Source organism: Paramacrobiotus metropolitanus, unplaced genomic scaffold, assembly GCF_019649055.1.
Source record: "Paramacrobiotus metropolitanus isolate TYO unplaced genomic scaffold, Prichtersi_v1.0 Parri_scaffold0000068, whole genome shotgun sequence".
In the NCBI taxonomy this organism is placed as follows: Eukaryota; Metazoa; Tardigrada; class Eutardigrada; order Parachela; family Macrobiotidae; genus Paramacrobiotus; species Paramacrobiotus metropolitanus.
The window spans coordinates 298401-312674 of record NW_026570288.1 but is presented as its reverse complement, the minus strand read 5'-3'; the positions used below and the strand labels follow the sequence as shown (position 1 = coordinate 312674).

The window sequence follows — 14274 nt, the reverse complement described above, 5'->3', positions numbered from 1 at the left end:
AATTGTTTGTTTGGCTTGTCTAGCTGATGGCCAGCCAATTGGACATGATCAACAGCGAATATGTACGTAAGTACTCATAATGCATTTAATATTAACACGCTCTCCTTACGCTTTTAAAATTCGTCACGCTTGTTTTCTAGAGAGCATGATAATTTTTCTCCACATGCAGAACGGTGTTAAAGCGCGGTGTTAAGAACGAAGAACGGTGTTAAAGCGTTAGATATCGGCGGCTGCCATATCGGTAATCAGCCATTATTTGCAGATATACATCTTTACATTAACTCTACAAGGATTCGGACATCTCCCGTTGGTTGTGGATACCGGTCTCCCGAATGACAACGTAAGTTCGCAAGAATTACGAAGTACCGTCGTATGTGGGATTTTCTGATTCATTGTTCTGGGTAGGTAACGTTCGAAGCGTACAAAAGGCTTGTCGTGTTGACTTTTGAAATCCCGGATTTTAAAGCCCTTTCGTGGTTGATCGACGCTGCGGCCGATATTGCCAATAAAACCTACAAACACCCATTCACAGCTGAAGACAAAGTAAGTCGTTAAGTTGTCCATAAATAAAACGGTAGACAATGGCAAAAAATGTTACTTTGGGTTGAAATTTGCAGTACAGCGAACTCACATTGACCATTCCCGAAATGATCTTTTCGGTGGCGATTGCGCTCAACAGCAGTACGGTCCCGCTGGAAAACTTAACAAGCCAGCAGTTCCACGACGCAGTCATCAACCGGGAATTCCCAAGTGATCTCCGTCGCGTTGTCATAGCGTCCAATGGAATGCGACTAGCCAATACGATCTTCTTGAAGCTTAACGTAACAAGCCGCAATTTTGAGGTACAGTATATTTTTTGCGAGCATTACATTTGCATATATTACGTTATAAAATTCTGTGTTTTTACACAGCCGGCATGGTTCTATGATCCCGTAGCGCAGAATTTTTCCAAAACATCCGCGCTGGCCGATCAATGGTTCGATCCAACTGGTCCGCCCCTGAATCAACCTAAATGCGGCTTCCTGCGCGATCGCTGCCTTCAAAGTCAAGGTAGATTCTCACAGTAGATCGATCGAGCGTAGAAACATTTACCCGATTATTCTAAGAAACGAATCTTTCCGGTTATAGATTTGCTGCCAACGATCATTGGCTCCATTTGCGGTGGTCTCCTTGGATGCTTTTGCATTGTGGCGGCATCCATTACTTTTATGTACCGATCTGTTGCAACCTAGCTGGATGGCGTACACAGTTACATTTAATGCAATGATCGTGATCTTTCTTATAGGAAATGGATTTCTGTGCGGAACGAAGGGAAATGGTGGAAGCTTGCTTATGACAGTGTTTTACTGCCAACCGATATGCTGGTAGCAGATCCCAAAGAATCTTTACAGTTGGCGCTGTATCTCGGTGACAGAGTGCTCGTACGGATGGAAACCGTTGAAGCTCTGGATCCCACCGCTGAGTTCAATAATCCCACGTTGAAGATCCTCAGACAGGTGATCAACGTCATTAAAAATAGGGTTATGGTCAGGCTATCGTTGTTATGTTATTTATAGGCTCTTTATAAAGCGACACTTTACGATACTTAAAATGTTTCTATGTGTAATCGCAATAGAGCAGCTGGTTGGGCAGATTTCCGAAAAATAGCAATGCAGAACAGCAATCATTGTAACCAGAAACTAAACATTTTAATATACGTTAAATCAATAATTGCAGCTCCGAGATATGCGCCATGACAATGTTGGCCAGTTTCGCGGATTAGCGAGCCAAAGTCACCTGTTTTGCATCATTTGGGAAGGAGGCAGAGGGAGCCTCCGGAGTGCGTTTTCCAACGATGCCGTCATGTCGGAAGAATCGATTAAAGTGCACTTCATGTACAATGTCATCCTGGTATGTCGAACATAAACCATTATTATCTTTAGCAGAATCCTAATTCCCTGCATTATACATACAACTTGCAGGGATTGCGATATATTCACCTTAATTCGAATGTCGAAGCACATGGCAGTTTATCAACCGCTACGGTTATCTTGGATAACCGCTTTACGGCTAAGCTATGTGACGTCACATCGATTTTACTGATCAACCAGTGCACGAAGACCAGCAAAATTGGGAGTGTGGCTTTTGTTTCCAAACCGGACGACATATATTGCTTGGGCAAAGTCATTCTGGAGATTCTCCGAGGAAAGCATCTGGAATCTGGCGAGGAACTGTTTCTGGGTAAATAATATTACAAATACTACTTAGCATTTATTTGCAAGCCTATTATGTGAAGTGTGTAACGACCTGATAATTTTAGATATGTTCAAAATCAACAACAAAATGTTTCTTTCCGATGTGCGGGAGACACTCAAGTTGTGCTTCCGGGACAACCCTTTGGAGCGGCCAACAATCAAAGCACTCTACCAGAAACTCGAACGATTTCGACCCAAAGGCACCGTCGTTGATAATCTCCTTCATGGACTACAAAGACACGCGGAAAATCTGGAGGATATCGTGGCGCGACGCACCGTGGAACTGTTATCCGAGCGACGGAGAGTCGATGATCTTTTAGCCGAAATCATACCAAAGTACGTTGCATAATGAGCAATCAGAGAAGTACCTGATTTGGAAAGTGCTAACGTTTATGCTTATAATATTTTAGACCATTCATTGCTCGAATGAGAGACCAGCGCATTCCTCCTGCCGAGACCTTCGATTCGGCCACCATTTGTTTCAGCAGCATGGTAGGCTTCGATGATCTTTGCCGATCCAAGCAGCCAGTGGAGGTTTGTGCGTTTCTCAATGAGTTGTACAATTTCCTCGATCTGCAAGTGGCTGGCTTTGACGTATACAAAGTGGAGACTATCAAAGATGGCTATGTGGTACGTAAGCCAGAAATACAGTATGTACAAACCACGTTGAAGAGAACTTGTGTCCTTAATAGGTGGCTAGTGGTTTACCGCTTCGCAACAACGACCAGCACGGTTTCGAGATAGCAGCCATGAGTCTGCATATCTTGAACAGCAATACACCTGGCAATTTCAAAACCTTCCTACCAATCAGGATTGGTATCCACACGGGACCGATTGCAGCCGGATTTGTGGGGATTCGAATGCCTCGCTATTGCTTGTTAGTTAAATCTCGTAAATCGAGATGTAACTGTTTCTGGAATATTTTTATTAATGATCTTCGTGCACAGATTCGGTGATACCATGAATACTGCCAGTCGAATGGAAAGCCATGGCGATGGTACAATAAATTCCAAAAAGTTTTATTTTACTGTTATTAAAAAATGTCTTCTGCAGCGTCAAAGATCCATATCAGCAGCAGTACAAAAACATTGTTGGACAATTCAGGACAATTTTGCCTGGAGCCGAGAGGGCTAATCAATGTCAAGGTACAGCATTAAACGCATGATATCTTGGTGAATATAACTGTAAAACCAATAATTATTGATTGTAATACGAGAAACGTGTTTCAGGGCAAAGGACTTGTGGATACTTATTGGTTAACAGGACAAACGATGGTCTTAAGATAAACGAATTGGCTGAATATACTGTAGTATTGCACCTCTGCTCACTTTAGTTAAAAGTAATGAAAATCAGATGTTGTCGTTCTTAGGCTCACTATGTACAAAATATTCGTAGTGTAAAATATCTATTTTAGTAGGTACGAGCAGTCGTTAATAAAGTTATCCAATGTGGGACTAAGAGTACTTTTTGTATACATATATATTTCGTTTGCCGCATTTTGTATTTTACAACTGAACATAGGGCAAGCAATAACATAAACATATATGCGATAACATTTACGAGTACATTTTGTGCTACCCAGCTCTTAATTTCTATTATGATCTTCGCATAACTTACTTAAAATTTTATGAGAGAATATTTTATAACTCATTACCAAATTTTATTTCGCTATCGTTGTTATGTAAACATACGTTGTTTTAAATAAAATTCGATTGTTGAAATTTTTGCTTGGCATTTGCGCATATACAGTAACACTGGCATATTTTAATTAACTACCACGCAACCTGCTAAAATTTAAAATACATGTACACTTTGTATGTGATGTAAAATTTAAATCAAAATTTATTTTATATCTGTTTGCTAGACCACACTTAGTCACTTCCTTAATTACCGGACCGCTTTGCGAGAAAGAGAGCAAACAAATGCAATTAGTCGCGTCTGTAAAACGTGGTTTGTCTAAGTCTACAAGTAGAATGCTTTACTTTAGGCAAAATTTATTACTGTACAATTCCTGCCGGGAGCTTCTCCTATCAATTAATCAGATCACTGGAGCAGATATACTTTTGCTACTTGATTTGCAAGTATATTGTTGCCTCTTGCACGATGAAGGCTACTTCGGTGGTAGTAAACAATTTTATAGAATGCAGTCCGCTGCTGCCAAAAACCAGAATTTATTTAAAAGTAAACCGCAAGAATTTAGCTTGCAGCTGCGCATTTTTAGTTATGGTGCCGGTAATTAGCGTACTTAAACGATCTGAACCACAGGATGATGATTGTAGCTAATTTTTTCCGTCGGCAGTTATCAGTTTTGCTTCTTTCCCGGTAACGCTTTGCGTTGGATCAACATGGCTGGCTATATTGGTAAGTGGCCTTTGTATGCGTGCTATTTACTTAAAAAAGGCAGTTTTTTTTCTAATAATCACGGATAATTACGGATTAGCTTTTATTTGACCTCGTAACCTACTTAATAAAAACTTTTATATTAAAATTAATTGTATAACAGCACCAGATCAGAATATACATTAACTACAATGGCAGTAACAGTTAATTAGAATTAATTTGAAAAAAAGAACTGTTGTGGCACAAATTTTCATGTTTTACATTTTTGCCGATTCTTATATGGTTACCAATTTTTCGTAATAATGACTTTAAAGTTTAGCTAGTGTTTAAATTTTCGGTTGAGTTTGTAAAAATTCTACATCGTTTCGGCAGATGCGTTGCTTCTCCTCGGCTGTGCAATTAGCGCACAAGGTAAGCTCATGATCCTCAACCACAAAATACAATAAAAACTACAATATTAAACCTTTTTTAGCCCTATTCGAGCTAAACGGCTTCACCATGGTGTGCAACCCTCCGATAAAATTCTCCGGCAACGACAATAAACAAGCCTGCATTAAGCGCTGCACCTCCAATCCCAACTGCCAAGCCGCTGTGTACGATTACAACGAAGGCGTTAACCGCGACACCTGCGCCATCGTGGAGAAGGGCGCCAAATGCGGCCCGACCGTGGCTTATCTTCAAGACCGCAACCGACCGTACATGGTGACCATCTCCAACGTCGACAGCCCGGCGTACACCCCCGTTCACCAGGTGGAGGTGGAGCCCATCGTCGGCAATCTGCAGCCGGTCACTCAGGGCGTTAAGAAGTCCATGACCATCTACAATGGACCCTTCACCATCGGGGAGGATAAGTGCGAGCAGGCCTGCAAACTGCATACCGGCTGCAACGGTGTTCTGTTCGGCGGCAGCATGGCCGCCAATGCCGGTTCGTGGTGTGTGCTGAAGCAGTTTACCAAGCCCCTGGGGAAGGAGGCCACCTGCGTGCCGGCCCGTACATCGCTGGGACCGAAATGGAATTCTCTGTATTTTGAAAATGTGAAATATGCCCCGAAAGTGCAGTGTCTTATTTAATGCAGAAGACTTAAAAGCCCAACCAGACAATTTCAGCAACTACTGTAATGACAAGAGAGAAAATAAAAAACGTGAACACAAAAACATTACTGCAAAGATCGGTTTGGGATGACTGATAACGACATATGGGTTGAAAATTGTATTGTACCAATATAAAATAAAATGGCAACTTGTAAATTGATATCCGCCCACCCATGATACTAACATTATACCGCGACAAAGATATGCTACTCTAGGGTAACAGTACTTCTATGGATAACAGGTTGTTCTGAATAAGTGCAAATGAACGATTCTGACTCACGAGATCTACCTAGCTAAAAACCTGTGGCACCGGTTCGGCAAATGTACCCAGTAAAGTCAGCATCATATTACGGTATTAGAAAATCAACAAAATTTTGAAGGAGCACTGGGTTTGTACACGCACAATCATTTTCTTGAACTCGCACATAAAAATAAGAAACTCCAGAAACACGGCAAATTAGGTACCTGTATATGAACGCGCATTTACGTGCCCTACGTGACAGGCGCAACTACCGAATGCCATGCGAATATTTAATTCAGTGTGGCGAAATTACAATATCCAGTAATACGCCGATTAACTTTATTGTGTTGGTACTGATTGTGCAAGCTTTCATCGAAAAAAAATTAAAAAGGACAAGCTTTTAATGAAATAAATTGCGCTTTACGGCCTATACCATTGCGATTTTTCAACTGGCTACTCGATGGCACTGTGGCACATATCCTTAACGCGAAACAGGGTTAAGCCGGGGGCCAGCCAATACCACCCGGTGCAAATCCCTGACCGCGCATCTTCAGCATAGCGTCCATCATTCGATTTCCGGTAGCGGCAAACGATGAGCTCTGCCTTGTAGACTGCATCAACGCCGCACAATCCGCCGACAGTGGAGGTTGACAGTCGGGTAGGGTGCTGTCCCAGCCGGTTACCGTCATGTTGCTGTTGGCGAAGCAGAACGGCGCCAAGACATTGTCGACAGTGCGTTGGATGTAATTGAGTGTGGCCTGGTCCAGAGTCGGCGGACGTACGCGTACGTTCACCCAGAAGTATGGTGCATCGCAGAATTGTGCGTTACTGGGTTGCGAACAACGGTAGGCTACTTCCAGCAGGTGGTAGTCCGTATACAGTATGTAATACTGTATATCACCTACAACAGAATGTCTGTCACGCCTCACAAAACGCCGAGTTCATTTTGGCGGTACACATTGTAGTAGGAAATTCAGATTTTGCTTTTTAATTACTCTTATGAGTGAAGAAAGCGCTCTTAATTAAAAGTTCTCAACTTTTCTTAATGGCATCAGTGTTAGTTTAAATTGCTTTTTGATAGAGTGGCCAGGTATAATTTTCAGATTTACTGATGAACAGCTTGCTTACTTCTGGAAGGTAACGCCCCACTTCCGGTAAAATCAGGAAACCAAGCAGCAGCCGCTTCCTTCCCATCGGCAGTTACATTGGCCACAAGGCAGATACCAACGCATATTGGATTTGGTGTCTTCATGAGGAACGAAATGGTCCAATTGTACGGGGCGGACATTCCATTCTGGGCGCCCAGTGGGGTGAAGACGTTAATACAGTTGTAATCGATTATTCCCGGAGTGTATGCGGAATATTCGTACCAAACTCCTGCAGCCTGGCAAAAACTATTTTTAAATTTTGGAATGTTTAAAATATTTATATTTTAAGAAGAGAAATTTAGTGATATACTGTACCTGCGATGGATCAATGGAAACAGCCGGTGGCACCATCGGCACGCGGCAGTTGGGTGCATTTTGATACTGGCCTAATACCACATTACAATAAAATAACAGTGTTCCAGTGATCAGTATCGGATATTTTTTATCCATGTTACCATTGATACGCGATATGCTTGGCTTTTTTGCTAGCGTGACCACAAACGCGCGCCGAATGCATGGGCTTAAGTAGCGGTTTTTTACCAAGTGGTGCTGTACGTAATGATGCCCTAGGTCGCCTAAACTGGTCAGGAAAATAAAGCATGTTTGTTTGGATTGCATCACGAGATGTGTTCAGACCCAGGTACCTCAATTGTTACTCTGTTTTTCGTCAATATTTATTCGCCAGAGACCGGTTAAGAAAAGTGCTGGCGCTGCAAGACTTTCAAATATCTGCCGTTTGTATTCCATAATAATACGAATCGTTGTAAATATTTTATTTCAGTGGCGCTTCAACGGCGAACCTTGCTGCATCATCTCCAGCTTCGCCATCTTTTCAAAATGTTCCTCAACATATAAAACGAAGAGCGATAAAAAACGACTGTCATGATATAAGACGGAGAGCAATAAAAAAGGACTATCACATCCAAACCAGGAAGAATTACAACATTTCTAGTTTACAAACTTTTGAATGGCAAGAACAGTTATGTAAGGACAGTTCATACGCACACAGAATTCGCAACATTTCAGAGTTTTCAGTATTGTCTGTTCGGGTATATCGGCTCATTAAGCAAGGCCAAAGTGTCTATGGTCACAGCAACACATCCCGCTGGTTCGGGAATGTCGCAGTCAGGTTTGGCGTCATCGTACGTCTGCAGTCCAATAGCGTCCGCAGTGATGCAGTACCGGGCGAAGACAGCGTTAAAGATGCGATCAAGCTCCTGTCGGTCGTAAGCGGAAAACTTGCTCGGCCGAATTCTTGTGTTGATGGTTATTAAAGGACGTCCACAAATCCCGGTAGCAAAGTTGGGGTCAGTGCAGCCGTATTCGATGAAATACTTGTTGTAATCGGCAGCAACCACTACGGTATTCCAGGGAGCTACAAATATACTGTAGATCATTACTCGTACGTAGACCGTCGGCGGGGCCTTCCGTCTACGTAAGAAATTCGCCAGGAATTCCAATTTAGAGATATAGGGATATAGGGTGTTATTTTTTAAAGGCAGTTTGATTGTTTTTATCAACGCTTCTACCCTTCACGTGAACACCTAACACGTACTATCCTAGTATACAGTACGTAACAGTGTCACTGTGATGCAATGAAAAATTTTGACCTTTCTCGCTACTGTCTCCATCGACAGGCGTGGCTAGTACTATAACTACCTATCATGTTCTTCTTAATAAACAGAATAATTTAGACTTACTTGCGTTGTAGTCGGCCCTTGACAAGGACAGATCTCCTCGTTGACCGGCATCCTGCCCGACGCTGCCCACCCAGAACCAATACGAGCAGTTGCATGTAGGACTTGTCGGCTCACAGTGATACTGCGATGCCACCCTCCACTGGTATTCCGCCGGGATATCGGTCAGCGGCACCACGGTCGATTTGATTTTGTGCACGTAAAATTTTTCGTTGATGGTCGTGTGCGGGACCGGTGAAACCATGGACCGGTAGCTGTACCATAATCCGTGCAACTGGGCAAATATAAGGAACAAAAAATTACAAAATTTTAAGACTGCTGTAACAAAGTCTGCGGAAAACGTTGCGTACGATTGTGTGCACCAAAGAGAACAACAGTGTACAACAGCCTCGCGAAGGCAAAAGAATAATTCATATAAAAGGAAGTATAAACAAAGCTAACAAATTAAGTGCCGTGAATAATAACAGCATTATAAAATCAAATGTTCATATTCAACCCTATTAGCTGTAATGAACGATGTACAAGCTTTTCCGGTAATTTCTGTCGTAAAGGTACAGATAGTACACATTTAGCGCGGAATTTGCGCTATAGCGATTGCCACTACACTACGTTTGGCGTAACACGCAAATTTGTGTATCTCGCTGTTTTGAACCGGCAGAAATTACCGGACAAGCTTGTACGTGTATATTGTTCATTCAACTGAGAACAAGTATACTTTATTCACACGAAAATATACAGCCATAACCTGGTAGGCGGGAAATCTTGTAGCTTACGTTTTCCGGTCTGAGCCTTTCTGCTGGTGGTGGTACAACGTTGGGAAACCCGCACGGTCGACCATAATTAGGTTGTGGAGGATAGTACACTGATGAATTATAAGGAGAAGCAACATACGGCTGGGCTTCTGTTTGGGTTACCAAAATCCCGATGGCTGTAAGTAAAGGTTGATGTCAATGTTACCATGATAGAGACAGATTTACCATCACGACTGATGATTCAGTAATCGTAAACTCTACAGTAGGTGAATCAATTTATCCGAACTTCCCTCACCAAGCAAAATTATCGCAGGCATTTTTCCCATCCGCACTGAATCGGGAATAGTTTTTTGTGAGATATCCCCGTAAGTGATTGGTTCAATTGTGTTTGATATAAATATAGTTGATACTTTAACAATGATTGCTTACTGTACTAAGTGTACAGACTACAGATCACATACGTTGCTGCTTGACTGTAGCGGTGGAACAGTCGCACAGAAATTTCCTTAATTACACAACTTCGTTGCATTGATCTATAAGCATAACGTCTCGATAGTCTTTATATTTTACACGAATTACGTAATGCGCATGCAAAAACGACTCATGTTTTGCAGTTTTGTAACAAGTTGAACGCGCGCAATTTAAAATCATTTCAGATCAGATGATAGTTTTGAGGGACATGTGATTTTGTACATGAATCATGCCGAGAACTGTTGGATGAAATATACCGGCTGTTAAACTGTTTTGTGTGTGCAATCAGTGTATTTTTATATGCGTGATGGCCAGCTTGCAGTCCAGAAGAACCGGCTGCTAGAACGCTATGGACAACAACTGCGAAAACTGGCAGTCTGAGACAGAAACATTTTCCAACATTTTAACGACTACAGGTCAAACAGGAGGTGTCCATGTCGAGCTAACACGCAAGTGTGGGACGAGTTAAGATGCAATATGACACTGCCATCGTTTCGAAATTTCTTAATGTACCCGTACTGTAGATGTATCGTAATATTTAGCTTTCACTCTTAACCAAAACAATATGTATTCAGCTGGTGCTGTATCAGAGATACTTCCCCAATTAAGCGATATAGTACTTGATTAAAAATTCCAAGCTTTTTACTGCTTAAAACAAATATTCGAAGCAGCAATATCTTGCAATTGTGACGTGATAACTGATATCAAGAAAAATAACCGTACAATGTATAGCGCGTCGCTCCTCTCTGTTTCCTTTAACATCGACAACATACACCGTAATAAGAACAGAAGTATCTTTTGAGAGTTTAAAAAAAAACTTTTTTTGCGTTAAAGGTCAGTACGATTTTTTTCGCGTTCCTTGCACCAGAGACTCCATTCTACGACGCGTCATGCCACACTGGCAGTGTGGCATGACGCGTTGTAGAATGGAGTTTGGCGTAACCCGTAAATTTGTATAGGTATTTCGCTGTAGAGGCTAGAGTAGTAATTCGTCACAAATTACCGGATAAGCTTGCACACATTGTTCTGTCTGCCGGCCTGCGGGTGACCGTTCGGTCTGCAAAGTGTTCCACAACCATGGATAGTTGCACTAATCGAACAGCTTCGCTGAATTGATCAGCCGACAAACTGCCACGACATATGACGGCATCAGCAAAACGTTTAGTCCGCGCGTCGCGCGGACTAAAGACGCCAGCTTTACCCCCGCCATAATGCTGCCAGTCTACAAAAGATCACGAGAGACAGAATGTTATTATTTTCGTGCCATGGGAAAGAGGAAAGTTACTCGCCGCGGGCCAGCGAATGTTAACCCTGCATGGACACGTTGGCGGATTCGTATCTGTACAACCATAAGTCACCCAGCGGTGAAGGCCGGATCAGCAGCAGATCGAACACGTGAAGGGAAAATTGACGAAGAACAACTGGCTGCAACCCCGGCATAACATATAACATACAGATAGCCGCCACAGCCATTGAGACGGGACCAAGGAGCTTGTGAAAAAGCTCTGAAATGGTACGTAAAAGCTCATCACCTTGGAGGAGATGGCTGCATCCGGGCATTTCATTTATCGGAGATTGCATTACGTGCTCCTAGTAACTAAATACGAATATATTGGCCCCTATTGAATGAGATCGCAATTTGTTATCCCTTTCAAGTCTTATCTAAGTAGACTTTAATATGTTAAAATAATTAGCTATTCTATCGCAAAATCGTCGAAATCATGATGGATTCATCAATGGTGCCGACACTGCAGTGGCAGTGGAGGTGCAGAAAAACCAGTGATCAGAAACTGTTCAGCTAAGTGATAACTCCCTTAGTTTTACCCTCTGTTAGTTAGCAACGCTTTGCAAAGCTTCACACACACTGTGGTGGAATGATTTAGTGGTTGTCAATTGCTCCGCCATATGACCGTATTTGAATTTTGGAGCTCTTCGGTTTCATAAATAAAGATTTATCCGCTAGGATCGTTATTTGTTGTTCAATGGTGCTGTTGATCGGTTCATGGCTGCCATTCAGAGATTGCACTAGTAGAACATTAAACAAGAATGCACCGCAACATTGACATTAGAACTGTCATACAATTTGTCAGCTTAAAAGATTTTTCAATACGCAGATACTGCATCTATTTGCCAGTGCCCGGGCCCTGTTGCTGTTGTTGGCCACCTGGTTGGCCTCCTTGTTGGCCTCCTTGTTGGCCTCCTTGTTGACCACCTTGTTGGCCACCTTGTTGACCACCTTGTTGGCCACCTTGTTGACCACCTTGTTGACCACCTTGTTGACCACCTTGTTGACCACCTTGTTGACCACCTTGTTGACCACCTTGTTGGCCTCCTTGACCACCCTGTTGTTGCTGGCCTCCTTGACCACCTTGCTGTTGCTGGCCTCCTTGGGGTTGCTGGCCACCTTGTTGGCCTTGCTGTTGGCCTTGACCACCCTGTTGTTGCTGGCCTCCTTGACCACCTTGCTGTTGCTGGCCTCCTTGGGGTTGCTGGCCACCTTGTTGGCCTTGCTGTTGGCCTTGCTGTTGTTGTTGGCCTCCCTGTTGCTGACCGCCTTGTTGACCACCCTGCTGGCCTCCTTGTTGGCCTCCCTGTTGGCCACCTTGTTGCTGACCACCTTGTTGTTGTTGCTGGCCTCCTTGTGGTTGGCCTCCTTGTTGACCACCTTGTTGGCCTCCTTGTTGACCACCTTGTTGTTGCTGACCTCCTTGACCTCCTTGTTGGCCGCCTTGTTGGCCACCTTGTTGACCACCTTGTTGGCCACCTTGTTGGCCACCTTGTTGCTGACCTCCTTGACCACCTTGTTGTTGTTGGCCTCCCTGACCCCCTTGTTGTTGTTGACCTCCTTGTGGCTGCTGACCACCTTGCTGACCGCCTTGTTGGCCTCCCTGTTGCATACCTCCTTGCTGTCCGCCTTGCTGTCCTTGCGCTTGCGGACGAGCATGCATAACAGCAATCACTCCTACAGGCAATACGGCATCAGCGGATGTTTAAAAAAATTAGCTAAATTTTAACTACAGATACGTACCGGCGAGGACGATGAATACCAGTGTAGCCTTCATTGTTGCGGAAGTGTGGAGTATTCGGTTAGTAGGAGTTCAAAAGACACCGTGGATTAGCAGACAAGGGTATGATGAATTACCGTTCTCCTTTCGGTGTGTTATATATCTCCTGTCGAGCGCACCATCAGCAGTATGTACGCGGATTTACTGCCAAGACCACTTGAAGATACGGATGTATACCAAGTATCTGGACGTCCTGCGACCAGGTATACGCTGACGCTGCAGTGGCCTTACCGACTATCAGCAAAATTTAGCATGTCTAGACCATTTTTATCCAGGCATCAATATTGTTTGAAGTACCGAGAACAACCGTTCGTGTGTAATTAATATTTCCAAGCTGAAGTTTTTTTGCGCTCAGTCATTCCCTTATGGCCCGGTATCATTTAATTTAATACGTGTACGTAAAAAGAAAATAGCACGTTCAAAGTGCCGATACTCTTACTAGCAAAGGTTTTAGTACGGTATCGATTTCACTATTCCTGTAAATGTTTTTTGTACAACGGTTTTTGGTAAACTTTAGTGGACGTTCAGTTTTTCAAAAACTTTAGTGAAAACCGATTGTTTACAACTTTACCCTGATCTGTATAATACGACGGTGCTGTAGCACTGAATACTATCGCCGTAACACTTGTGAGCACTAGAAAGGTACAGTATTATCAGCACTAGTTTAATCTGTCGTAAAAGTTTATAGCGTATTTCTGGATTAAATCTTCACGCGAAATGATGACTAATTTATGACTGATTGCTTCTCCTTTTAACTCCAGGGAGAAAAAGTTACAATGTTTTATTAATGTTTTTTCTTCAAAGGCGTGCAGTATTCTTCAACGTTTGTTACTCAGTTAGCGACTACCAACTACTGTAAAAAACCTGCAGTGCAATATTTTAATCTACATCTTTTGTATAACAAAAAATTGGGATTTTATAAGATTATTTTAAACTGCTTAAAATTAGACGGTTTCCATTTTTTATAACTTTAACTGCTCGCCATGGATAAATTATCGTAATATGTTGCAAATCTGGAATATCAGAGTCCAGTTGTAAAGAGCGCATAATTATGTGTTTTTGTAGCAGACAACTTGATGTTTTTGCAATAAAAATTTGTTTTTGGACGGAGGTACAAGTATGCATCGCTGCACTTTTACGAGTAGTATGTTACTGTATGAAATCTGTTACTGTATGAATCGCTCCACCGTTGCCGCTTTCGACATCTTATACTCTGGCATACTGCATGACATTA

The 14274-nt window shown here is 42.7% G+C and overlaps 5 protein-coding genes across 5 annotated transcripts; 2 read left to right on the top strand and 3 right to left on the bottom strand.

Annotated features, from left to right (window-relative positions):
• The first annotated feature begins 9 nt into the window (after positions 1-9).
• Positions 10-3680, top strand: LOC129594490 (atrial natriuretic peptide receptor 1-like). The gene is made up of 15 exons (XM_055491188.1): positions 10-62; positions 263-340; positions 406-543; positions 618-842; positions 912-1050; positions 1129-1210; positions 1286-1496; positions 1717-1890; positions 1962-2220; positions 2300-2570; positions 2645-2864; positions 2927-3111; positions 3182-3231; positions 3288-3379; positions 3464-3680. Exons 1-15 carry the CDS (start codon positions 27-29, stop codon positions 3518-3520), a joined length of 2217 nt encoding a protein of 738 aa, XP_055347163.1. The 5' UTR covers positions 10-26; the 3' UTR covers positions 3521-3680.
• A 799-nt stretch (positions 3681-4479) lies between these two features.
• LOC129594439 (uncharacterized) lies at positions 4480-5746 on the top strand. The gene is made up of 3 exons (XM_055491133.1): positions 4480-4595; positions 4947-4985; positions 5047-5746. The coding sequence occupies exons 1-3, from the start codon at positions 4580-4582 to the stop codon at positions 5643-5645; spliced, it is 654 nt and encodes a 217-aa protein (XP_055347108.1). The 5' UTR covers positions 4480-4579; the 3' UTR covers positions 5646-5746.
• Positions 5629-7551, bottom strand: LOC129594438 (uncharacterized). Its single transcript, XM_055491132.1, has 3 exons — positions 7371-7551; positions 7036-7291; positions 5629-6808 (listed from the first exon to the last, which is right to left on the bottom strand). The coding sequence occupies exons 1-3, from the start codon at positions 7503-7505 to the stop codon at positions 6405-6407; spliced, it is 795 nt and encodes a 264-aa protein (XP_055347107.1). The 5' UTR covers positions 7506-7551; the 3' UTR covers positions 5629-6404.
• A 292-nt stretch (positions 7552-7843) lies between these two features.
• LOC129594507 (uncharacterized) lies at positions 7844-9912 on the bottom strand. Its single transcript, XM_055491207.1, has 4 exons — positions 9800-9912; positions 9526-9680; positions 8756-9026; positions 7844-8430 (listed from the first exon to the last, which is right to left on the bottom strand). The coding sequence occupies exons 1-4, from the start codon at positions 9828-9830 to the stop codon at positions 8087-8089; spliced, it is 801 nt and encodes a 266-aa protein (XP_055347182.1). The 5' UTR covers positions 9831-9912; the 3' UTR covers positions 7844-8086.
• Positions 9913-11911: 1999 nt separating this feature from the next.
• Positions 11912-13125, bottom strand: LOC129594424 (RUS family member 1-like). Its single transcript, XM_055491111.1, has 3 exons — positions 13004-13125; positions 12473-12937; positions 11912-12379 (listed from the first exon to the last, which is right to left on the bottom strand). Exons 2-3 carry the CDS (start codon positions 12917-12919, stop codon positions 12062-12064), a joined length of 765 nt encoding a protein of 254 aa, XP_055347086.1. The 5' UTR covers positions 12920-12937; positions 13004-13125; the 3' UTR covers positions 11912-12061.
• Positions 13126-14274: the final 1149 nt, after the last annotated feature.

Excerpts from the sequence above, each read along its gene's own strand:
- LOC129594490 (XM_055491188.1), top strand. The coding sequence starts at position 27 with ATGGCCAGCCAATTGGACATGATCAACAGCGAATAT. Across the intron at positions 843-911 it reads TAACAAGCCGCAATTTTGAG|CCGGCATGGTTCTATGATCC; the intron begins GTACAGTATATT and ends GTTTTTACACAG. Across the intron at positions 1,211-1,285 it reads GCGGCATCCATTACTTTTAT|GAAATGGATTTCTGTGCGGA; the intron begins GTACCGATCTGT and ends TCTTTCTTATAG.
- LOC129594439 (XM_055491133.1), top strand. Across the intron at positions 4,986-5,046 it reads CTGTGCAATTAGCGCACAAG|CCCTATTCGAGCTAAACGGC; the intron begins GTAAGCTCATGA and ends AACCTTTTTTAG.
- LOC129594438 (XM_055491132.1), bottom strand. The coding sequence starts at position 7,505 with ATGGATAAAAAATATCCGATACTGATCACTGGAACACTGTTATTTTAT. Across the intron at positions 7,292-7,370 it reads TTTCCATTGATCCATCGCAG|GCTGCAGGAGTTTGGTACGA; the intron begins GTACAGTATATC and ends AGTTTTTGCCAG. Across the intron at positions 6,809-7,035 it reads TGGGGCGTTACCTTCCAGAA|GTGATATACAGTATTACATA; the intron begins GTAAGCAAGCTG and ends ATTCTGTTGTAG.
- LOC129594507 (XM_055491207.1), bottom strand. The coding sequence starts at position 9,830 with ATGGGAAAAATGCCTGCGATAATTTTGCTTG. Across the intron at positions 9,681-9,799 it reads GCCTGCGATAATTTTGCTTG|CCATCGGGATTTTGGTAACC; the intron begins GTGAGGGAAGTT and ends CTTTACTTACAG. Across the intron at positions 9,027-9,525 it reads AAAGGCTCAGACCGGAAAAC|TTGCACGGATTATGGTACAG; the intron begins GTAAGCTACAAG and ends ATATTTGCCCAG.
- LOC129594424 (XM_055491111.1), bottom strand. The coding sequence starts at position 12,919 with ATGCTCGTCCGCAAGCGCAAGGACAGCAAGGCGGACAGCAAGGAGGTA. Across the intron at positions 12,380-12,472 it reads CCAACAGCAAGGCCAACAAG|GTGGCCAGCAACCCCAAGGA; the intron begins GTGGCCAGCAAC and ends AAGGCCAACAAG.